The 25,657-nt window shown below is 41.9% G+C and overlaps 1 protein-coding gene across 1 annotated transcript in view; it reads right to left on the bottom strand.

Annotated features, from left to right (window-relative positions):
* deptor.S (DEP domain containing MTOR interacting protein S homeolog) overlaps nt 1–25,657 on the bottom strand; it is a 76,517-nt gene that overhangs the window by 16,295 nt on the left and 34,565 nt on the right. Inside the window, exons 3-6 of the mRNA XM_018223922.2 lie at nt 25,308–25,486; nt 23,475–23,598; nt 17,305–17,483; nt 190–369 (exon numbers count right to left, since the gene is read on the bottom strand). Coding sequence (XP_018079411.1) covers nt 190–369; nt 17,305–17,483; nt 23,475–23,598; nt 25,308–25,486 — 662 coding nt within the window. The remainder of the gene's footprint in view (nt 1–189; nt 370–17,304; nt 17,484–23,474; nt 23,599–25,307; nt 25,487–25,657) is intronic.

Genomic DNA, 25,657 nt, shown 5'->3' with positions numbered 1-25,657 from the left:
AGACTATTATCCACTGTTACTATAGGCACCATCTCTCCCTACTATACCTGCTATCCCACAGTCACACTCCCTTCCCAGAGACTATTATCCCACTGCTACTATAGCTGTGGTTCATTGTTGAGCGTTCCTACCTTCAACTAATCCTCCTATATGTATATATCACTGTATAATAAAAATGTAGACATCTACCAGAGAGAAAGCTTGTTGATTTGTCGTGACTTTGTTTGCGCAGACAGAAAGGGCTGTCATGACTTTCCACCATGCGCTGGGATCTCTCATTCAGAAGCTCCATGACTCTCCGCCTTCGCCTGAAGTTTAACCTGAACTGATAGAGACGCTCACTGTCCACAAAATGGCGCTTGTTTGCCACTGTATGAAAGAGAGAACAAGCAGTTTGTATTAGGATAAATGTTATGTGCCTCAGGTCAGTTTCAATACATCAAAATACTTTGATACTCAGATTCTGAATTATTACATTTAATTGTAACAATGGTTACAATTTGCCACATTTAATTGATCCATTTCTCAGCAGTATCTGTGGAATATCAGCAACTATTGTATCAATTCTAACAGCGGCCTTTAATGAGACTCAGGGATTCTGCTCAGCAGGGAGAAAGATAACAAACGTATCAACTAAATGTATCAATTTAGATCAGTTACAATAGGGGTGCCCAGACTTTGTTACCCTGGGGTCTACTCTCGACACCTGGCCCCCATCAGGAGATCTAACTTTATAAAGGTCACTCCACAGGGAGGTGCCAAGGCGGCCATCTTTACTGAGGGACCGTGCGTTCCACAGCGGAACGCACAGGCCTTCACCAGAAGCGGCGGTGGTGTTCCGTGTTCCCTCCTCTCTGGTCCAAGTGGCAGTCTACCAGGAACATTAACGGGATCTACTGGTAGACGTCCTGGGCGCCCCTGAGTTACAGAGTCGTTACAGAGTCGGTGACCCCCCCCCCCAGCTACTTCAGAAAGACAAAAGAAGGTGAAAAATGAAACTTTAAACTTCAGTATTAGAAAAGCGGTCACAAATAGAAAATAGAAAGTAATTGGGAAAAGTCTTTATTTCTGGTGAACTATCTGAAACCAGCTGAACTGAAAAAAGTGTTGGAAGGTGAAAATTCATTTTCATAGCAGGGACACCCAGATGCTCTGCAGGAGTGGGCGGTAGAACAGCAGACCCAGAATAGCCACTGAAAAAGGGTAAATATAATTAAGGACAAATGCAGTAAGCTTAAATATGTCACACTCTAGATCTATGGATGGTGGAAACAAGAACAACACTGAGAACTCTTTCCTGTTGGGGGGCTGTTGACCTAAAAATGATTACGACATTGAAGCGGTTTGTTTCTGAGAGGGGGAGAAGCACGTGCACTCCGGTCCTTGTGGTACTGCTGCAAGTGCATTCTGTGATGGGAAACCTATAAGCCTGCAGTGTTTATTCTCTCTAGTGGCCTGTTGTATAAAGGAGAACTAAACCCTAATAATGAATGTGGCTAAAAATGCCATATTTTATAAATTTAACTTATTGCACGAGGCTAAAGTTTCAGCTTGTCAATAGCAGCAATGATGCAGGACTTCAAACTTGTCACAGGGGGTCACCATCTTGGAAAGTGTCTGTGACACTCACATGCTCAGTGGGCTCTGATTGGCTGTTGAGAAGCTAAGCTTAGGGCTCGTCACTAATTATCCAGCAGAAAATGAGGTTGGTCTGTAATATAAACTGATGCTACAGGTTTGCTGATTATTAAATTCTGATGCTAATTGCACTGGTTCCTGTGCTGCCATGTAGTAATTATCCGTATTAATTACTAATCTGCCTTATATTGTGACATTTCTATTCTATGTGTACTGTATATTGTGAGTGGCTCCCTAAGCTCAGTAAGTGACAGCAGCACAGAGCATGTGCAGTGAATCAGCAGAAAAGAAGATGGGGAGCTACTGGGGCATCTTTGGAGACACAGATCTTTACTGCTAAAGGGCTATGGTTGAATTGGGCTGGTACAGAAGCACAAAACATAATGTACAACATTTCTAGCTACTCCTTAAGTTAGGCTTTAGTTCTCCTTTAAATAAATGGGAGCACCTGCATCAGGAAATACGGTCTGCATTCTAAGTGCTCCAGCTGTCAGCCACATGATTTCCCAAGAAGCTCAGCTACACGACAGCTGGCCAGGGAGGCTGTGATTAGCAGATGAAACCTAGAGGGGAGCAAATGCAACAACTTGAAAGGGGAAGTATTATCAAAGGGGATCTCCATTCAAAACTGTTTGTTTGTTTGTTTTGTATCATAAAAGAAACCACGGTTTAAACTACAGAGGAAGCAGACCCTGCGGTTGCAGGGGGCCCAGGAATGCACGGGGCCCAGTATAAGCAATTTCAAGATATCTTGGTAGAATAGGTCAACTTACCAATGTTTTGGGGCCCTAAACTGAATTTGCTGTGGGGCCCAGAAACAACTAGTTACACCACTGGTTAAAAGCAACTGTTTTTAAAGTTTTTTGTAAATCTAGTTCTTATTGAAACAACATCTGCCTGTCCTGTTTGGCTTCTCTGCATTCCTGTTTATAACTCCTGAAACAATGGAGCAGCTGTTTAACAGAGTTCTGCGAGATATAACAAAACAGTTTTGGGTGAAGCTCCCCTTTAAGGAAATACTCATTTTAATGCAAATTTAATAGAACAGTAACTCCAAAAAATGAAAGTATTTTAAAGGAGTGACAATATAATGTACTTTAGCCCCACACTGGTAAAACAGGTGTGTTTGCTTCAGACTACTATAAGACTTAATACTTAGTATTAGTGAATTCAAATGTATGGAGTTATTTAACACATTAAGACAGGGCCTTAATTTAGGGTCAGGTTTCATGTCACACTATGTGACCTGACTGAATCCAGACTCCTGGACTATTAACAATCCACCCTAATTCATTGTATTATCTCTACATTTGATCTCTATCTATCTGTAATGTCCTAAATTATTGCCCATGAATACCTTTCACTGATCTAACAGTATATATGCTGGGCCTTTCTTTCTTCCATTTGTATTTTGCCTGACGAAGGGGCCTTGGTGCTCCGAAAGCTTGCAATCTATTTTTTATTGTTAGCCAATATAGGTATCACTTCTACAATACTTTTTGTATTTGTTTGTTTATTTGTTATAATGGCTAACACGGTACCACAGTTTTTGTTTTGTGCTTAGAAAGGGAACTAAAACTGTGTTTTTCTGTTCAGCCACAAATTACTGTGATGAATGTAGCAATCACCCCCCCATAGGACAGTTCATAACAGTTATAGGCAGAAGGCAATCATGGAAGCACTGGGAGCAAGGGATGCTGGGAATACATCTAGTATATACTTAATAAAAGGTTAAGAAGTTCACCTTAAAAACTTTTGGTATGACATAGAGAGAGGTATATGAAGCCAACTGTCTTTATTTCCTATTCTTTGGCCAAGCACAATCCGCCATGTCTTTTGCACTGTGTGCCCTGCACTTCTCTAAATATTTACAGTTCTCTGTTCTTCGAAACAGACTGCAGAGACTTCCGTTTAAAATATGAATACAGAGGTGCCTCCATTCAGCAGTGCTGCTTTTGTGAAGGGTGTGGGAAAGGCACATAGGTGTCCCTCACTCCTGTCCACTAACTTGAGTGTCATTCAGATGCAAAAATTGTAAAGCGCTGGCCGATATAGGCCACTATGACAGGAGCAGGGTCAGACTGGGGGGCCCCCCACACCGCCCCCCCGGCCCAGGCCCAACCCACTCTGCAGCTGCAACCCCCCTCCGGGTAGGGTTGCCACCCGGCTGGTGTTTTACCAACTTAGCCGGTAAAACACCTGCCAAGGCCAGGGCCGGTATTACAAATTTACTGGAAATGTAGCTGCCCGTAAATTTGTAATACCCTTAACAAAAGCCCTTGGCCCTCCCCTGGAAACGTACCTTTTATCTGTCTTCTGCCCATCGTGCGATGTGGCTCTGTCCCTTTTTGCGTCATGGCCCGTCCCTTTTATTCCCATCACTGGCCCGTAAAAAATTTCTCAAAAGGTGACAACCCTACCTCCGGGGCCAACCCTTGTTTATATTTTTCCTGTTTGTGGCCACCACCGGGGGCTGGGAGGGAGGTCAGAGGGGCAGCGCCATTATCGGGATTGGGCCAGTAGGGCCCACAAGGGCTGGGGGCCCACCGGGTTTTTTCCTAGTGTCCCACCGGGACAGTCCGACCCTGGGCAGAAGCTACAGGTAGGGTTGCCACCTTTTCTGGAAAAAAATACCGGCCTTCCTATATATTTATCTTTTTTCCCCTATTAATAACATTGGGATCAGCCATTATTTTTACTGGCCAGGCTGGTAAAATACCGGGCAGGTGGCAACCCTAGCAACAGACAAAGAAGCCTTGCATCCACCAATGCTGTGCTCTGTTTCTTGCTCTGGATTGTTAATCTGCTGCTTATTCAAGCAACTAGGCAGAGGTTTGATGAATAAAAGATTGACAATAGAAATATATGTGATTAAAATAGTAATAATATAAAACAATAATAATAAAAACAATGAACACTTACAAATTGCCTGTCTGCACCATACTGAAAGCTAATTTTAAAGGGATACTGTCATGGGAAAAAAATATTTTTTTAAAAACACATCAGTTAATAGTGCTGCTTCAGAATTCTGCACTGAAATCCATTTCTCAAAAGAGCAAACAGATTGTTTTATATTTAATTTTGAAATCTGACATGGGGCTAGACATATTGTCAGTTTCCCAGCTGCCCCTAGTCATGTGACTTGTTCTCTGATAAACTTCAGTCACTCTTTACTGCTGTACTGCAAGTTGGAGTGAGATCACCTCCCCCCCTTTCCCCCCAGCAGCCTAAAAACAGAACAATGGGAAGATAACTAGATAGCAGCTCCCTAACACAAGATAACAGCTGCCTGGTAGATCTAAGAACAGCACTCAATAGTAAAATCCAGGTCCCACTGAAACACATTCAGTTACACTGAGTAGGAAACAACAGCCTGCCAGAAAGCAGTTCCATCCTAAAGTACTGGCTCTTTCTGAAATCACATGACCAGGCAAAATGACCTGAGATGCACCTACACACCAATATTACAACTAAAAAAATAAACTTGGTTGGTTGAGCTAAAAACATCACCATAAAAATCACGACAAAATCCCTTTAATCTGCTGCTTACTCTGTTAACTAGGTAGAGGTTTGATGATTAAAATATTGTAAATAGAAAGATATGTGATTAAAATAATAATATAAAAACCATAATAATAAAACAATAGACACTTTTGTTGCCTGTCTGCAGCATACTGAAAGCTAATTTTAAGGTGTACTTCCCCTTTAATTATGTTATCAGCCTTGTTTTTGCCCCGAGTGCCTTTAGTGCTGATAGTTAACTAGAGCCACTGTGTTGATACTGTCCTTGTGTTGGCCAACTAAACAGCTTGATTCATTCCATCAGCTCTAGTAATTAAGCTTTAGAACATCAGAGCACATAATTAGAGCCCTTTTTGTTTCGAGATTTCTAGGAAACCTTTGTTCTGCCCCTTTTCCCTCTCCCCCTTGGAGAAATAATCAAAAGATGGGCTATAAAAACCAGACAGCCGCAGAATTTGTCTCAGCAATAACGGCGTGACTTCTCCCCACAAAGATGAGCCTGTTTATTCATGTTGGATGCTGAATGCCCGACTTGTTTCATATTTACAATGTCGACATTGATGGCCTCAGTGCTTAATGGGTGCACTTTTGGGATCCAACAACTGCATAGTCAAAAATAAAATAAAAGGACAAATACGTAAAATCACTGGGAGGGAGCCAATTTGTTAAATGCTAACCTCAAACCCAGGCCCGGCACTGCTTACACCTTACACCCACGAGGCAACTTCGGAAATCGCCGCAAGTGCATTGGCGCTAGGGTTTTGTCATTATAGCAGGCGGCAGGTACGGCGAATCTGGCCTAAAGTCACTGGGAAGTGTTCCATTATCATTCACCCCCCAGTGATTCCAGCAGCTCACCTCCTACCCTGGTTCTACACTTGTCTTCAAAAAATGCACTTTTCCAGGTACTTTATGCTGAGTGTTACACTGCCGTCTCTTTCTGAGCTTCCTGGTATCCCCAGTACTGATTCAAGTTGGGCACATGAGTACTAGAGTGCAGTAAATTGCCCATCAGGTAATGTACCTCTCAATTGCCCCAATAGAGGTGAAAAATCCCAGTTAACAGACAGTAAAAAATGGGTTACATAGTTACATAGTTAAATTGGGTTGAAAAAAGACAAAGTCCATCAAGTTCATCCACTCCAAATAAAAACCAAGAATCCATACACACACCCCTCCCTACTTTCACATAAATTCTATATACCCATATCTATACTAACTATAGAGTTTAGTATCACAATAGCCTTTGATATTATGTCTGTCCAAGAAATCATCCAAGTCCCTCTTATAGTCATTAACTGAATCAGCATCACAACATCACCCGGCAGTGCATTCCACAACCTCACTGTCCTGACTGTGACGAACCCCCTACGTTGCTTCAAATGAAAGTTCTTTTCTTCTAGTCTAAAGGGGTGGCCTCTGGTACGGTGATCCACTTTATGGGTAAAAAGTGGTTTTGTTCAGTGTTCAGCCTCCCAACACCCTGTAACCATGAGCTTAGCTGTATCGGTAGTTACGCCCCTGATTATGTAGCTCATACTACAAGTTGATCCAGGGATTAGTCCGATCAGGGTCGGACTGGGTGGGTCAGGGGCTGCCACATCAGGGCCCCCGCACCCCCCAAGTCCTGCCCCCCAGCAAACCACCCTCTGCCCTCTCCCATCCCCCTCGGAGCATACCTACTTCATACAAGTGAGTGAGCAGCCAGGGAAAATGGGCAGAGTGGGCGGGGAAAGTGGGTGGAGTGAGTGGGGCAAGCAGGCAGAGTGGGCGGGGCAAGCTGGCCGAGTGGGCGGGGCAAGCTGGCAGAGTGGGCCAGAGCTCAGGAGCGAAGGGGGTCTGGGCTGGTGAGGCCCACCGAGTTTTTTCCCGGCATGCCGCCAGCCCAGTCCAACGCTGAGTCCGATTGCCATTTTGGAGTCAGGAAGGAATGTTTTCCCCTCTGAGGAAAATTGGAGAGGCTTCAAATGTGTTTTTTTGCCTTCCTCAGGATCAACTGGCAGTTAGACAGGTTAAAATAGAACCTGATGGGCGTGTGTCTTTTTCCAACCTAACTTACTATGTTACTCATCCCTCCCAACATTTTGGAAATAAAAAGTGGGACAAAGAAGTTTTGTAGCTCGGTGAATTTTTTGACCACAACCATTTTTGTGGCCACAATTTGGCAGGTTATGGAATTTCGAACATATTTCGGTGTTTTTTTTCAGTTATTACAGTTTTGCTAATGAAGGTGAATTGCCCTTTAAGCTGTGAGTCTAACCTCTCCCAAGGGACCCGTTATCTTATATTGTTACAATTACTTATTTGCTTATCTCAAAATTGTTACAAAAGTATCTTATCTGCAGCTGTGGCTGTTCTGGGCTCTCTGCCAAAAGCCAATTAAGTCAGAAAAATTGTTTTTTTTTCTGGCTGTTCAGTGCAGAGAAAAACGGGACTTTCCCATACAAACGAGGGACTGCGGGTCAAGCTGTCAAAAGAGGGACTGTCCCTTTGAAAATGGGACAGTTGGGAGGTATGATGTTACTATTTTCTTCCGGGAGTGAGGTCTAAATTAGGAGGTTTGCACTAAAGCAGTTGTTTACTGTTAATTATGTCTTAGTATGATGCAAATGTTCTGAATTATTTAGCAGCTCTTCAGTATGGAATTTCAGTAGCTATCAGTTGAGTGAGATCCAGTTTACCCAAGCAACCAAAAGAGACGGAAATGTGAGACTGGAAGATGAATAGGAGAGGGCCTGAATAGAATGATCATTTATAAAAAGTCATATCAACAATGAAATTGTAGCTTCACATAGAAATAGTTATTTTGGTTGCCAGGGTCAGTGACTCCCTGATTTTAAAGGTAGAAAGAGGCAGTAGGCTGACAGCTAAGAAAGTAGAAGCATTGAAATGCTACTAAGAATAGGACATTCTATAACATACTAAAAGTTACTGTAAACTACTGTAAAGTCTACTGCCATATTTTTATGGGGCCGCGTCTCTGCGAGAACTCAACCTTCTCCATGTCATAAGGGAGATCATGATCCACTCGTGGCCTTTCTGAAACTGTTTTCATTTAGTGCGGATTTAGGACTGGATTAATATCTCTCTCATGATATGAGGTTGGTGGATTTCTAACAAAGCATTCCCAAAAATATTGCTGAGCTTTGGGGGCAAAGCAATGGCCCAACAAGCTGGTCGATGGTATATCAATTGTCCTCAAGTCTATCAACTGCCATCAGGGTTGTCTACAGAGGGAGAAGATTAAAATGGCGGCACCAGATGGAAGAAAACTAAAACATTTGTATTTACACTAATCTAATTCACTGTGGTTTTACTGAGACAAATGTTCTATTTCATGTAACCACATGAGAAAGCAGTGGCTGAGGAACAGAGGGCATATTGCATTCTTCTTTGTATCATAGAGAATCTAGGTTAAAAAAGTCATTTCCCCAGTTTCAGAGAAGATTTCTGCAATTTGTTACAATGGTAAAAAGCAGAACCCGGGAGCAAATCCCACCTCAACGGGGAGAATAAATTAGGCCAAGGGCCAAACCAAAGCCACATTGGATAAACCTGAAAAAAACAAATTTTCGTGTAGGCATGTGTATATATATGTGTGTGTGCCCTCGCTCCCCTCAGCTCACATCCAAAGCACTGCAATAGCAGCTAAAGCTGAAGCTGTCTCAAGCAGTTGCTAAAATACGGTTTAATATAATATATATATTTGTATGTTATGCACCTAAATCTGTATCAGCAAACTCTGGCTTTATGTACAACTTTCTACTGTTCAAAATGAAAGTGGTAACTCAGAAAACAACATTTTATTATGGTACAGGCAGCATAAATCTATGATAAGTTGCAAATAGTCTTCATTTCTTTTGGACCCCTCCCTCCTAACATCCAGGCCCTGAAAGGAGATCATAATCTTGTTAGACAGGGATCTGGAAACAGGATAACCCTATTACAGGGAACCATTATGCTCTTTACGCTGTGAATAATGCACATTTAATTTTATTAAACAAAATAATGCTAATCCATCTTTACATCTCACTCCATGACATGCCAGTGATAAAGCCCAAGAACAAAAAACATTTAATGAGACAACAGAATATTCAAAAGGTTAATAACATTATTAATGGGTACCCCCAAAGGGCATGTAAAGGCAAAAAAATAAAATCCCATTTTTACTTTCTTTAATGAAAAAGAAACCTATCCCCAATATACTAAATGTGTACCGTTTTTATAAGAAACCTGACTGTATGCAGTGAAATTCTCCCTTCATTTACTGCTGTGGATAGGAATTGTCAGATGGTCCCTAACTGCTGAGCAGGGAAACAATCATACTTATGAACAGCAGGGGGAGCCCCCGCCTTACTTCCCAGCCATGCAGAACTCAAGCAGCTTTGTTTATGACGATCCCTAAGCAGCCCAGACCACACTGAGCATGTGCACAGTCTTAGTCTTGCAAAGATATATAACAAAGTTACAAGATGGTGACCCCCTGTAGCCAACTTTGAAAGCATAAATTATTAGTTTGATTAGGCTTGTGGTGCAGTAATTTCATCTTTATATTTAGTATACAAAATACAGAATTTCTAGCCTTATTCTATTTTAGACTTTACATGCCCTTTAATATGCAGATTGATTGCTATGGGTCACACTTATAGACCTTGGTGCCTAGCACACATTCTATCTACTGGCTCTGCTAAATTGTAATTGATTCAGGCACTAAAATAAGAAAGTAATTTATAAGACCTCTCTTCGGCCAAGGGATGCACCGAATTCACTATTTTGGAATCGGTCAAAACCCCAAAATCCTTAGCGAAAAATAAGGCTGAATATCAAATCGAATCCTAATTTGCATATGCAAATTAGGGGTGGGAAGGGGAAAACCTTTTTTACTTCCTTGTTTTGTGACAAAAAGTAACCCAATTTCCCTCCACGCCCCTAATTTGTATATGCCGAATCCGAATCCTGCTGAAAAAGACCGAATCCCGAACCAAATCCTTAGAGGTGACAGGGGCTCCTGCTTGGGGAGCCTTTTTTATAATCGAAAGCAGACCTGTCACCCTTACATAAAAAGCTGTATAATAAAAGTCCTTTAAATTATACATGAAATCTAAATTATTTTTTCATTAAACCATTCATAGCTGTTATAAAATAATTTAAAATTCTCAGTTGTCAATCAAATATTGCCTGTCCCTCCTCTATGCTTAGTGGTTTTTTATAGTACATGTCCCTCTTGGAGGTCCAACTTATACTGAAGGTCCATATTTCACCCAGGGCTTTCAGGTGAATGTAATCAATTAAATAATTATTCTCCCCAAATCTTCATGATACTGCTCCAATCTCCCAGATTTTGAATCACCCCACTAAAGTGTCACTTTTTCTAAAAGCACAAAGTGTTTTTGGAAGATAATTGTCTGTACCTGCAGGGTCCAAGTGATTACCACCAGAGTGCTTTGCTACCGACCTGTCGAGATGGAAAATGCCCAGGCGGCAAAATGCTCACAATTGCCCCTTGTGCCACTGCCCTTAGGTTCATACACCTTGGCAGCTTTAAAGGAAATATGCCATTGCCCTATGTCTATGCCATTTATCTCACCGCTCAACATCAGCTGTTCCATATCTATGCCCCTTCACTGGCTCCCAATCTCCTCTAGAATCAGATTCAAATTACTAACACTCACATTCAAGACCCTTAACAATGAAGCCCCTCCTTATATCTAATCTCTGATCTCCAAATACACTCCTCGCAACCTTCGCTCTGCTTCTGACCTCGGGCCTCTGCTTTTCTCTGAAACTCTCTGCTTTGAGCTGTCAGACTTTCTCCTTCTTTCCAAACGCTCCTTAAAGGGATCCTGTCATCGGAAAACATGTTTTTTTCGAAACGCATCAGTTAATAGTGCTACTCCAGCAGAATTCTGCACTGAAATCCATTTCTCAAAAGAGCAAACAGATTTTTTTTATATTCAATTTTAAAATCGGACATGGGGCTAGACATTTTGTCAATTTCCCAGCTGCCCCTGGTCATGTGACTTGTGCCTGCACTTTAGGAGAGAAATGCTTTCTGGCAGGCTGCTGTTTTTCCTTCCCAATGTAACTGAATGTGTCTCAGTGGGACATGGGTTTTTACTATTGAGTGTTGTTCTTAGATCTACCAGGCAGCTGTTATCTTGTGTTAGGGAGCTGCTATCTGGTTACCTTCCCGTTGTTCTTTTGTTTGGCTGCTGGGGGGGGGGGGAGGGAGGGGGGTGATATCACTCTAACTTGCAGTACAGCAGTAAAGCGTGATTGAAGTTTATCAGAGCACAAGTCACATGACTTGGGGCAGTCGGGAAATTGACAATATGTCTAGCCCCATGTCAGATTTCAAAATTGAATATAAAAAAATCTGTTTGCTCTTTTGAGAAATATATATTATATATACATTATAATATATATATATATATATATATATATATATATATATATATCCAGATATAAGTGTGCAATGAAACCCATCTTCAGATCACACCGGCACAGCTCAGAATTTAGTCTTGCGCAAGAACTGGTTCCTATGAGCCGCTCACCTGACTGTTGCACAGTGTAATCCACAAACCACTGACACGTGGCACAGGAAGTAAATGCAGATCAGTTTGTGGCCTCGCTAAACTGCAAACAAGCAGAGAACAGCCTCACAAAAAAACAACCGTGTACTCAGCCCTAACTCAGCATGTCACTGATGCACATCACATCAGAAATCTCTTTTATTAGTTACAGTAAAACCTCGATTTTAACTACCCTGATTTTAAGTTTTCCCACATTTTACATTTATTTTTTATTTGTGGTCCCACCAGTTTATAATGCATTTCAATGGGTGCATTTCTCTGATTTTAAGTAATGTTTTCCCGGATTACATCAATATTTTGTCCTGATATACTCAAAAACTGCTTTTTTTCCATTATGAATTTGTGAAATAAAGAGATTTAAAATACTAACCAGATGTATATTTTGTCATGGTTCTGCCTGTAAATGGTTAATTTCAGCGCCTCGAGGCCTCGCGGTCCTAGCGCCCACCTCAGGGCCCTAGTGTCTCGGTCCACCCGCACCCCCTCCCGCGAGCACGTTCCTCAGCGCTATGAACGCTGCATTCCTGATGTGGCTGGGCGGTATGCCGCCCCTAAACTTTCGCCGCCCTAGACCTCGCCACAAATCCGGGCCTGCCAATTAGTCTGGTCCTTATACAGTCCTGCACCAATCACTTATTGCTTTAGGTTGTGTATGTGACTGACAGAGAGTCTTGCACCCCCCATAGTGTAACATTAACACTGCAATGTTTAACCCTCGTTATTAAAACAGTAAATATTGTATCTCAAAATAGTGCTAATATCACTTGAAGAAAAAGGTTACTTAAACAAACTTCCCTGATTTTACATTTTCCCGGATTTTACATCCTTTTTTCCTGGTCCCCTGAAAAAACGTAAAATGGGGGTTCTACTGTAACAAATATTTAGATATTTGACCACTACCAACACAACCTACCTTTATTTGAACACAGACAGTGATTTGGTATTTACATTTCCTATAGTTTACTTGCCAAATCACTCATAGGCATAGACATACAAACCTTGCACAGTGTTTTGCACTCATTACACCAATATACTTCTGCACTGAGTCTGTGCCATGAGTGCACTGCTGTTAGCCCAATGCTAAGAACAGATCCCTGCTGCGACAACATCATCTGCATTTTAAATCATATTATTTTCTACTAGCACATGGGCAGTGGCGTAACTAGATGTTGCTGGGCCCCACAGCAAATTAATTTTAGGGCCCCCAACATATCCAGTGTTTTCCTGTTTTACCAATATATGTTCAAATTGCTCATCAATGAGAGCCTCATGGGGCCCCCTGTACCTCCTGGGCCCCCCTGCAGCCGCAGGGTCTGCTTCCTCTGTAGTTACGCCCCTGCACATGGGGGATTTTATTTACACACCTTCGTAAATAATGCAGCATTCAAAAGTTGGAGCAAATGTCTCCCTAAAACCTTGGCTGTTTAATTAATGTCATTTTTCTTCATGGTGCGATATCATTACTGACAACAGAAAACTCCCCATACCATTGTGTGGCCTTGGTAGATGCTACCCAAGGTTAACACTTTATCTTGTACTTGTCAGAGGTGCCCAAATATCAGCTAAAGTACATTTGTGCTGTACAAGCTCAATGTCAATAATAATAATGACTTTACTGTGTAAAGCAGCCCAGTCAAGTACTTGTTTCAGTGCGTGAGCCCATACATGAATGCACCTATAATCGTAGTGACTCTTCTCCTTCTACAAAAACACTTCTCTATCTAAAGAACCAAATGCAGCAATATGTCTAGTGGAGCTAGGAGTAAACAGACTTTACAGGGTCCCATTATTTCTATTATATATGTCTACTGTCCAGTCTATGGGGCAAATTTACTAACCTCCGAAAATTCGCCAGCGACGGCTTTGCTCACAGCGCAACACTTTGACAGGCGTAGATTCGCCAAGACAACGCTAATTAACTAAAATCCAAAGTTGCGTCCAGGGCGCTGAATCCTGGCAAAGTTATGCCAGCGGTACTGTGCCAAGGGAAGCGAAGTTGCGATAGCGTTGGCTAATTTGCTTATGGCGGCAAGCTAAAGTACAATGGACGTATATGTTGCAGCAAATACATTACACTACACAAGCCCGGGAAACCTTAATAAAATAAAATAAAGTTGTTATATTGCCCTTCACATGAGCCCAGTGTATAGTTTATGTGCCATATCGTAGAAAATGTAGGGGGGAAGCCAGTTACCCCCAAAAAAATTAACACTCTTTTTCAGCCAATCACCCTGAAAAAGGAAAAGACGCCAGTGTTTTTTTTTTGACTAAGAAAAATTTTAAATTTTTTTTGGAACTCCTATCTACTCTATTGCACTTCGCCTGGTCTGAGGTGGTGAAGGCAAGTCTGGCGCAAGAGGTAACGTTCAGTAAAATCCGCATCTTAGTGAATTTGCGTAGTTATGTCCATTCGCCAGAGCGCAACTTGGCCAGGCATTAAGGAGCAAAGTACTGCTAGCAAAGTTATGCCGACGACCGTTAGTAAATCGGCAAAGCACCAAAATGACGTCACGCTGGTGAATTTTCGCCCACGATAGTCACTTCGCCCTTTAGTAAGTTTGCCCCTATGACCTTCACTTATAGCTGAATGACAATTGTTGGGTGTCAGTAGTTGATAGGAGCTGTATTTCAACAAGACTGGCAGCACTAATATAAAATATTAAAGCTGCAATTTTGCTCCGGGGTTCTCATCTTATCTGCATGCTGTCCCCAACTCCCACTGTGCACTGTACAATAACCCTATTAACAGCCTTCTAAAGACAACTCTGTGCTTTCCTGCATTGCTTCCGAAAACACAATTCCTGAAAGTCTCTATTAAACATTCTATTTGTCCTGAATCATCGTATTATAGAATCCAAACAAAGAGTAAATAATCTGTTATCCCCACATTATGCAAAGACACAGTGAGACAAGCCAAGAGGACATTACTTGGAAAGACATTGGCCTCAGACCAAAGCGCGTCTTATGCCAAAGTGTTGCAATATATTCATACTGTTTACAGTACAATTCTGGCAGAGAAATGAAAACTCTGAAATGAAAAAAAAAAACACTCTGCAGGCAAAGTACTTTAGCTCCATTTTTAAGGGAACTTAACTGTGTGTCTCCAACACTGCAATGCTTCTGCCACTGTTATTCACTTTAAAGGGATAGACACCCCCTTTCAATATGAGTTAAATGACTAGGTCTTGTGCTAAACATACTTTTTGCCTATTCCTTTAATTAAGAAACATCTAATTGTGCTGTTAATTCTGACACTAAGGGGCAAATTCACTAAAGCGCGAAGCGGCTAACGCTAGCGCAAATTCGCCAGCGTAACGTCATTTCGTTACTTCACTGATTTACTATGGGTGATGGCGTAAATTCGCTAGCGGACCTACTCTAGCGCTACTTCGCACCCTTATGCCAGGCGAAGTTGCACTATGGCGAAGGGACTACGCTAATTCACTAACTTGCGCATTTTACTGAGCGTTACCTCTTGCGCCAGACTTGCCTTCGCCACCTCAGACCAGGCGAAGTGCAATAGAGTAGATAGGGTTAGCTTCAAAAAAAGTTTACATTTTTTCTAAGTCCCAAAAAACGCTGGCGTCTTTTACTTTTTTAAGGGTGATAGGCTGAAAAAGAGCGTACGGTACCCTCCTTCCCCCCTACATTTCCTAACATATGGCACCTAAACTATACAGTGGCCACGTGTGTAGGGCAAAATAACAACTCTATTTTATTTTATGAAGCTTTCCCAGGCTTGTGTAATGTAATGTATTTGCTGCAACATATACATCCATTGTAGTTTAACTTGGCGCCGCATGCAAATTAGGCTTCGCTAGAGTAACTTCGCTTTGCTTGACGAATTAACGCTAGCGCAACTTCGCTACCTTTCGCCTCCCGGAGCGCAACCGTGAATTTTAGTGAATTAGCGCACCCTAGCGAAACCTTGTCTGGCGAAGTCAGCGCTGGCGCAACCTCGGTGCTAAGTAAATTTGCCCCTAAGGGTCACACGCTCAGATTCGGGGAGATTAGTCGCCCAGCGACAAATCTCTTCTTCGGGGCAACTAATCTCCCCAAACTGCCAAAGTTTCCTCATGAGGCAGCTTCAGATAACTCTTGAAAACAAAGTGCTCCGAGTGCCATCCCGCTGTCGATTTACATACTAGCCAGCGGGATGTCACTCGGAGCACTTCGTTTTCCAAAGTTGCCCGAAGCTGTCTCACGAGGAAACTTTGGGCGACTACGGAAAACGAAGCGCTCCGGGGTGCCTGCCCCCAGGTCGATTTTCATTTTAGCTGGCGGAAGGCAGGGGAAGGCAGATCGGGGAGATTAGTCGCCGTGATTCGTGAAGAAGGGTTTAAAAGGGGCAATATATACTATATATGTTTTATAAAGAGCAAGGGGACACATTCTACAGTGCTTTATAGACATTATGCATAATTGACTTCCAATACTTTTGGTTGCGCACCCACAGGGCTTTTGTTTTTATTTCCATTCTAGGGGATGAGTGGGCTTATAATTGGAGACCCCCAGTGGGAGGAGTTTGCTAACTCAATTGTATGAGCTCCTGTGATTCCTGACAGTGGTTCTGCTGGTTTTTCCGATGGTGGAGAAAGGTGGTAAGTGCTTTGAGAACAACATCCCCAGTCCCATCCCACAGGCCATTAGACCTATACCCGTACCTGTATCTACAGTTCCTACCTGCAACCTGCCAAATACCCACTACAATACTCTACACCAGGAGTGCCCATACTTTTCTAATGTGGGGTCTACTTTTAGGGCTCTTACACAGGGGCAGATTTTCCTGCGCTCCCCTGCATTGCGCTTTCTTCCATTCAGCCGTAGGAGAGTGCAGGAGTAGATGCACTCAATTATTGTGAAGGGGGCTGTGCTCACACAGACACATGGAAGCGCCAAACACAGGTGGGATGCAGCATGTTGCATTTCACCTGCGTTCGGCATATACATGCGTCTGTGTGAGTGCAGCACCCTTCTTGCGCTCCCCTGTGTCTGAACGGAAGAAAGCGCAACACAGGGGAGCGCAGTAAAAAACGCCCGTGCGTAAGAGCCCTTCGTGATGTTGTCACATGAGGATCTACATCTATAAAAGCATTATTATTATTAACATGTATGTATATAGCGCCAACATATTGCGTAGCACTGCATTCTGTTCCATGGAAAATATAACTTAAATACTGATTTATGAGAAAATGTATATCCCTATACTTAACAAACATCTATTTCTTAACCTTAACATAATAAATATCTGAATGAAAAGAATGAAACAGGAGGGTGATATAGACGAGCTGTTTGTTGAGAGTGTCTTGAGATCTACTGATCACCAGCTAAAGGTCTACTGGTAGATCCCGATCCCAAGACCTTTTGGTCACCCCTACTCTACACCATGGGGAATGCGGTGTCTACGAAGGCAACAAAATAGCACTTTACAACAGAGTAAAATTTCCCTTGCAAATTCAAATATCAACTTGATTTTTGTCTTCCCTGATTGCATTGAATTAACCATACACTGACTACAACAACGTCCATGATGAAAGTCAGTGCATCTTACCATGCTGGATTATAGCATGCTCCAGGAGCCTTCTGCAGAGCTGCTCAGCTTCCAAACGGGTTTTAGCTTCTTGTTCTAGAATCAGCCAGTCGATGAATTCAGAAGCCACAAACGTTCGTTCATATTTCATGCTATCCTCTTCTCTGGCTTGCAAAAGTGTGTTTTCGGAATTCATGATCCTATTATGGAAAATTTAAGAAAAAAAAATTAAATAAATTAAATAAATCTGTGCAACAAGGTTGTACAGGTATATGGTATTCTAGGGCCCCCTTTGTTTTCCCTGAACAACTTTGCACCCAATCACCATCAGGTTATAAATCCCATACACTTTATTCATCAACACCCCTCTGACAGATAGTCCTAATCATATATATATATATATACACAAGGCTATCTGGCATTATATTACAAATGAGTGTGCATATTAAATAAGATTGGGTCAGCGGATAGTGGATGCTGGGGGAACCATTTAATTGCCCTGGGCAGAGCCATTCTTAAGCTGGTCATACATTGAAAGATCCTCTCATCTGACGAGGACCATGAAGTGGGTAATACCGGGAACAATAAGAAAACTACTGGTCATCAAGGTGAGGACCACATCAACTAGCCTATACAATCCTCGCCCTGATGGGATTTTTAAAACCATAACATAATACTCTATGTTAGCACAGGTCATGTATGCTTTTATTAAAGGAGAACTAAACCCTAAAAACAAATATGGCTAAAAATGGCATATTTTATATACTGGATTTATTGCACCAGCCTAAAGTTTCAGCTTGTCAATAGCAGCAATGATCCAGGACTTCAAACTTGTCACAGGGGGTCACCATCTTGGAAAGTGCCTGTGACACTCACATGCTCAGTGGGCTCTGATTGGCTGTTGAGAAGCTAAGCTTAGGGGTCGTCACTAATTATCCAGCAGAAAATGAGCTTCCCTGGCTGTAATATAAGCTGGTGCTATAGGTTTGCTGATTATTAAATTCTGATGCTAATTGCACTGGTTTCTTTGCTGCCATGTAGTAATTATCTGTATTAATTACTAATCAGCCTTATATTGTGACATTTGTATTCTATGTGTACTGTATATTGTGAGTGGGTCCCTAAGCTCAGTAAGTGACAGCAGCACAGAGCATGTGCAGTGAATCAGCAGAAAAGAAGATGGGGAGCTACTGGGGCATCTTTGGAGACACAGATCTTTACTGCCAAAGGGCTGTGGTTGCCTTGGGCTGGTACTGAACCCCAAAACATAATGTACAACATTTCTAACTTCTTCTTTAGTTAAACTTTAGTTCTCCTTTAAGGCACAAATATAAGTACAAATCTACAAAACAGCAATGGCTCATATGTAGGTACATTGTTTGTGCCATTGTTGCAGTAGAGCACCAATGCAGTAGCACATTCTTTGTAAATGCATGGCCGTGTTGCTTTAATTCCCAAGTCTGCTTCTTGTAATCTTGGACAAGATCATTTATTTACCTAAGTATTATATACTACTAACCACATTAGACTCTCTCTGGGTGATGACTTGAGTATAATTTAAGCATGAACCACAAATGCGGGGCTGCACTAACATTATGCAAATCACTGTGTGGCTGAAGCACAACTACGCATCAATGGAACCTCTGTTTTCCTAGTTTGAGTCCCCTATGCCCTCTCCACAAGCCTCTCTACACGCAGCATGCCTGAACCAGAAATTTGCATTATAAAATAATATATACTCAATACTTTCAAATATAAGTATATTAGAAGTCACCTATTAGCGATATAAAAGCACTAAACCTTCAACCTTGAGCCTTTTTAATGTCACTAATCTCCTCAGTGGCTGCTAATATCCTTGTATATAACTGTAGGGGGTTCATTATCCTATATATATTGCAGATACATATTACCTAGACAACAGCTTTAACTGAATGCAACACAAGGAAGGTAAATAAAGGTTTTTCTAGGACCAAACTTCATTAAGCAGTGTTTTAATGGAAATATTCTTCTAGATTAGTGTCTCCAAGGCCCCTTCATGAAATGTGTTATGAATAATAATCGAATGAATTCTGCGAACGAAGCACAGTAAAAAAAAAATCGATATTTCAAAACATTCCACTTTTATTTAGCGTTTTCAAAGAGATGAAATAAGTGCAACTCACAGCCAGCCTAGTTCATTATTTATAGCCTGCTGAGACTGAACAGTAGCTTCTTTTATTGAAGTCAGAAATAATCACGTTTATGGAAGCAAGGAAGCGCCGTGTGTGTTTATGTCAGTCTGTGGGCTAGATGTAGATACATGGGCATCCCAGTGGTGATAACACGGCTACAGCAGCACTGTACGTTGGTAGGTGTAAGCAGAAGGACAGTTTTCCTGGGTTTAGCTGTCAAGATGCAAAGAGATGTTTTAAAGATGCAAAAAGCAACTGGGAAACACCCTGGAACACTGACTGTACTGTTGGAGGAGAGGTAGGGAAGATATTGGGGCTCAAAAGCAGGTTGTATAGTGCCAAAACTAGTGGAGTTTCAACAGTGTTGGACTGGCACACCTGGATACCAGGAAAACTCCCGGTGGGCCCAGGTGTCAAAGGACCCTCCTGCTTCTAAACATTTGGCCTGTGTCATGGTCATTCCCTATTTGTACAAGAACAAAGAGGCTAAATAGATGGAATAATAGATTATAGAGTGTAAAGAAAAGAGACTAGAGAAGAGGCTAGAGAAGAGACTGAGAAGAGGAAGAATAATAGTACTGAGAGTGGGCCCCTGGTCTAAGGTTTTTGGGTGGGCCCCTGGTGTCCCAGTCCGACACTGAGTTTCAACATATATGGCAGAACCTGAGGTTGCTGGGGACTCGGGGTGTCTGCTGTAGCGTAGTCCTCTCCACCCAACTGCCTCGGCTGCTACAACTGGGGTGGGTAACTTGGCAGGGGAGGAGAGAGCCCCCAGATTTTTTTTTTTTTTTTTGCAGGAGGGCCTGGCACTTACAAGTTGCGCTACTGGCAACTTGTACTGTCTCATGTTATTTCAGAGAACATAGACCTGTGGCAGACCCCACAAATATAGTTCTAACTGAGTATACAGCATTGTATTCATGAGGGGCAGATGGGGGCACTGGTGTAACTATAGAGGAAGCAGACTTCGTAGGCGCAGGGGGGCCTGGTGGAAAAGAGGGGCCTGGATTGCAGTGTCTGTTTCATCTATAGCTGGGATCCCCAACCTTTTAAACCCGTGAGCAACATTCAGAAGTAAAAGGAGTTGGAGAGCAACACAAGCAAGAAATTTTTTCTTCGGGTGCTGTGATTGGCCATTTGGTAGCCCCTATGAGGATTGTCGTCCTACATTGAGGCTCTGTTTGGCAGTACACCTGGTTTTTATACCAAAACTTGTCTCCAAGCCTGGAATTCAAAAATAATCACCTGCTTTGAGGCCACTGGGAGCAACATCCAATGGGTTGGAGAGCAACATGTTACTCACGAGCTACTGGTTAAGGATCACTGCTGTATAGTGTTGAAATCCCCCTCCCCGCTGCTTTCTTCTTCTTTAAATTGCCGCACTCGTGGTTTTGGTTCAAATATGGATTAAAGAATTCATTAATATTTTGGATTATTTGGATAAAATGGAGTCTATGGGAGACAGCCTTTCTGCAATTCGGAGCTTTCTGAAGAACATATCCCATACCTGTACTATGTCACCATCATAGCTTCAACAGCTGGTGATATCAATAGTGTGCTTCCTCAAACTAACATTTTTTTCCTACTGCAAAAAAAGTTTTCTATAATAGTGCCTAAATACTTATAAAAATATCTTTCATTCTAATGCCAAACAGATTAACCGTGCAAACTTGCCAGCCATTAGGGCCCATATACAAAGAAAGAATGTTCTAGGCTCACAATAACTATACTTTTCAGGTCTATTTAATGGAACACATGAAAGCTAAATCCTGTTTTTTATCAGGGATTCTTCCCTTCCAACAGCTCGCTGTGGTTAACCTACACATAGGCTCATTGTAGTTAGACAGAAATAACCTTGTGCTTTTTGGAAACAGCCCTGGCTTCTGTTTACTGTGGAGAAGAGAAAAGCTCTGCAATATTTCTTAATCTGGAATGTGAACAGTAAATAAAGAGCTGTGCATTATTCAGAAGCTTCGCCTTTATTCTGCAGGTACATAATTTATGATTACTCCGGCTGGCAGGGAAAAGTGTGTGTGTTATTCAGCTTTACTGGAACAATGAAAGTGCTCTCTGTGCCTGAAATGCCAAACAGGTCGTTGATTCAAGTTAGTTTTAAAGGCTTCCTATGGGAAGCGTATCCGAATGTCTTATTTTGATTATTATTAACCTCTGTATATGTAATATATACATCAGATCTCAGATGCTATATACAAAAAGTGTACAGTTTGCAATGGATAGGTCATTAAAAAATATAACACAGAAAAATATACCAGGAGGTTGGTGGATGGGCCCCGGGAATTGCATGAAGACTTGAGTGCTGCACACGAAACAACATATTCTGACGGGCAATTCATTTTAAAATTAACTTTTATTATGATGTAGACCTATTTTGAGACAAATAGGGGCTGCAATCCAATTGAGGGAAACAATACTATTTTGTCCACAAAAGGACTAATCCGATCACACCATGACAAGCTAGATAGAGTCCTGCAGCGGGTTGGGTAACCATGCGTTACCTGCATGAAAAGCAGGTACCTTGTGGGTTGCAGATAAGATTTTTGGGTGCTGGCGTAGATGCAGGTCTGTGGGTCACAGGTTGGGTTGCGGGTCTTCTCTATATTTTTTATCGTATGCTACATTATCTATATTATCTCCTTTAAAGATTTTTTAAACGTTTTTTCTGTCCCGCCCACATCTGATGCTTTCACTTCGGGGTTGCAGCAACAGCACCTTCTGTTTAAAGTGGGTTGTGGATCATGTTGCGGGGGAGTGAACCGGACATGGGGTAGGCAACAGAGCAGATACGTGCCTGGAGCCCCCCCAGCTTTGCACCCTAGGCACGTGCCTACTCTGCCTACCCCTAGTTCCGGCCCTGTGTCCTATTAACACTTAGGGTAAGGGCACACCTGGAGATTCGGGAAAATTTTGCGACTAATCGCCTCTTCTTTGGGGCAACTAATCTCCCAGAACTGCTTCCCCGTGTCTTCCGCAGAAATCGCTTGACGTTTCCTCACGAGTAAACTTCGGGCGACTTCGGAAATAGAAGCACAGCGAGTGCATTGGCTGGGTGTGTTTTTTCATTAAAGCGGAAGACACGGGGAAGCAGTTCGGGGAGATTAGTCGTCCCAAAGAAGAGGCAATTAGTTGCCAGGCGACTAAATCTCCACGAATCTCCAGGTGTGCCCTTACCCTAATGTTAAATAGGAGATTTTTTATAGAGGTCTCACTATCTCTCCTTACAGAAACCAATCATTCCATGGGGAAAGATATGAAGTACTGTAAATCCAGAATGCTCAGGACCTGGTGCTTTCCAGATAAGAGGTCTTTCCATAATTTGGATCTTGATACCTTAAGTCTACTAAAACTAATCTAAACAATAACTAACCCCCACAGGATTCGTTTGCCTCCAGTAAAGATTAATTATATCTTAGGTGGGATCAAGTACAGGCTACAAGTATGGGACCTGTTATCCAGAATTAACGGGATCTGGGGTTTTCTGGAAAACAGATCTCTCCATAATTTGGATCTTCATACCTTAAGTCTACTTGAAAATCATGTAAACATTAAATAAACCCAATAGGCTGGTTTTGCTTCCAATAAGGATTAATTATATCTTAGTTGGGATCAAGTACAAGTTACTGTTTTATTATTGCAGAGAAAAAGGAGATCATTTTTAAAAATGTGGATTATTTGGATAAAATGGAGTCTATGGGAGATGGTTATTCTGTAATTCAGAGCTTTCTGGATAACGGGGTTTCCGTATAACAGATCCCATATCTGTACTGTTTTATTACAGAGAAAAAGTTAAAAAAATTAAAAAATTTAATTATTTGATTGCAATGACATCTATGGGAGATGGCCAACCCTTAATTCCCTTGAATTAAAAAATAATAAAGATGGATTATTTAATAATAAATTAATACACATAACAAGCTATTTTCATTAGCTATATTTATAAATGTACCACTTTTTATCATTATTATTATTATTGTTATTGCTTGAGTGAATGCTGAGACGTACTTTTCATAGAGCCGCTGTCCTCTCATGAACACCTTGACTTCTTGGTCCAGTGGAAGTGTTCCGTCATCTTTCCGAAACCGGTAAAATATCTTGAGATCCTTGAATTCCTTGTATTCGTCACAGACTGTCGTGCAGAAACAAAAGGGTGGGATGACAGAGACATGTTGTAAGTAAGCTGATAGGGGCTGATAGATGATACAGAGATAACACATATGCCCCCATATGTAACAAAAGGCACTAAGTTAGCCCAGGAGTAGTAATTTATAGCAACCAATAAGAGGTTTGCTTTTAAACATGTGACCAGTACATTCTACCTGCTGATTGGTTGCAATGGATTACTGCTCCTGGGCAAACTTAGTGTCATTTATTACATAATCCCCATGGGGTTTCTTTTAGCATTCATGTGTGATATAATGTTTCATAAACTATGCATTGTTCAAACCTAAGGCTGAGTTTCAACCCCCCACCACCAGAGTCTGTGCGTGCTACTATAATGGTTCCAAATGGCAACTGTCCTGTTTGTTTTATATTGGTTAAACTTCATTTTGACTATTGTCCATGGACATATTTGATCAAAAGTGACCAAGTTCTTTCTATGAAACATGGTGCATTCTAAGGACATTCATCAACAGGGCTGCCATCAGTAATTGTTGAGTTCCATCCTAACAAGTTAGCCGGGCCCACCCCTCAGATATTAGTCAATTGCTAATATCTCCCAAAAAGTAGAATGGGGCCCCAAATGAAAAAATAGTAAGCCATTTACACATGGCAACATCCTGATCTACCCTGGCCACCCCGTAGTCCATATCAGTGACATAAAAAACAGCGGCGTATCAATCACAGTCCTTGATATATATGTATGATAGTGGTCCCCAACCAGTAGCTCGTGAGCAACATGTTGCTCACCAAACCCTTGGATGTTGCTCTCAGTGGCCTCAAACAGCTGATTATTTTTAAATTCTTGGCTTCGAGGAAAGTTTTGGTAGCATAAAAATCTGGTGTACTGGCAAACAAAATCTCCTATAGGTTTGCTGTCCATATTGGAGCCGCCAAACAGCCAATCACAGCCCTTATTGGACATCCCCATGGACTTTTTCATGCTTGTGTTGCTCCCCAACTCTTTTTACATTTAAACATGTAAAAAAAAAAAAGGTTGGGCACCCCTGATCCATTGTTGGACTGGCCCACTGGGATACCAGGAAATCCCACGGTGGCCCAGATATCAGTGGAACCTCTTGCTTCTAACCATTTAGCCTATTTCACAGTCATTTCCTATTTCCTTTTGGGAAAAATGCTTAATAATGGAAGACTAGGGTATAGCAAGTAGATATAAAAGACTAGGAGAATAAAGAGGTTGAGTGAAGACAAGAGCAATAATAGTTTGGAAAGTGGGGCCACGGTCTAAGGTTTACTAGTGGGCCACTGGCATCCCAGTCCGACACTGCCCTGATCTGCGACATCAAATGTGTTCACTTATCTTACTCTGACTGACCTTTAAGCTTGGCTTTCATGAGTATCAAGGACAAAAAAGGGCATTGTAATGCTAACCAACTACGTCCCATAGGTGCCTTTGGGTTGGGCGCCCCAGCTAAGTCTCTAAGACCCCCTAGGAGGGCAGCCACACAGTTTGGGAAACACTGAATTAAAGAATAGAGAATTATGATTCCACCATATTTGTCTAAGCCTTTTGGTGAATGCGTCCAAAGCACACTGCCTTTTTTCCTCTTCTTATTCCATGCAGCTACTCCCAACGATCAACTAAAAACGGAAACCACAAGAAAAGCAATTCCCTCTCGTGCCTTCACTTGCACTTACAGTGGGCAAAACACTTACCATGATGGATAATACTATTATCATTCATTATCTGCATAAGTTTTATTGCTGTGTCCCTATCGGAGGCTTCTTTGCGCTCGATAAGCCAGTCAATCACTTCCTTGGCCACAAAGCAGTTAGGGTAGGTCTTCAGATGGTGCCTTCTATCTTTAATGAGTTTCTCCTCATGCAGCCGCAGCCTAGAATATAAGCGAATTAGCATTAGGGGGATTTAGCTAGAAACCCTGGGCCCTTTCTGGATTGAAGAGGATTTGAACAGCTTTAGCGTAAGATTAAGGTATTACGAGAGATGTTACACTGTTTCACACCTAATTCCTTTTGCATTATCAACTGGAAGGGAAAAAAGAATG

This window comes from Xenopus laevis, chromosome 6S (genome assembly GCF_017654675.1).
Source record: "Xenopus laevis strain J_2021 chromosome 6S, Xenopus_laevis_v10.1, whole genome shotgun sequence".
NCBI lineage: Eukaryota > Metazoa > Chordata > Amphibia > Anura > Pipidae > Xenopus > Xenopus laevis.
This window is presented reverse-complemented; position numbering and strand designations above follow the sequence as displayed.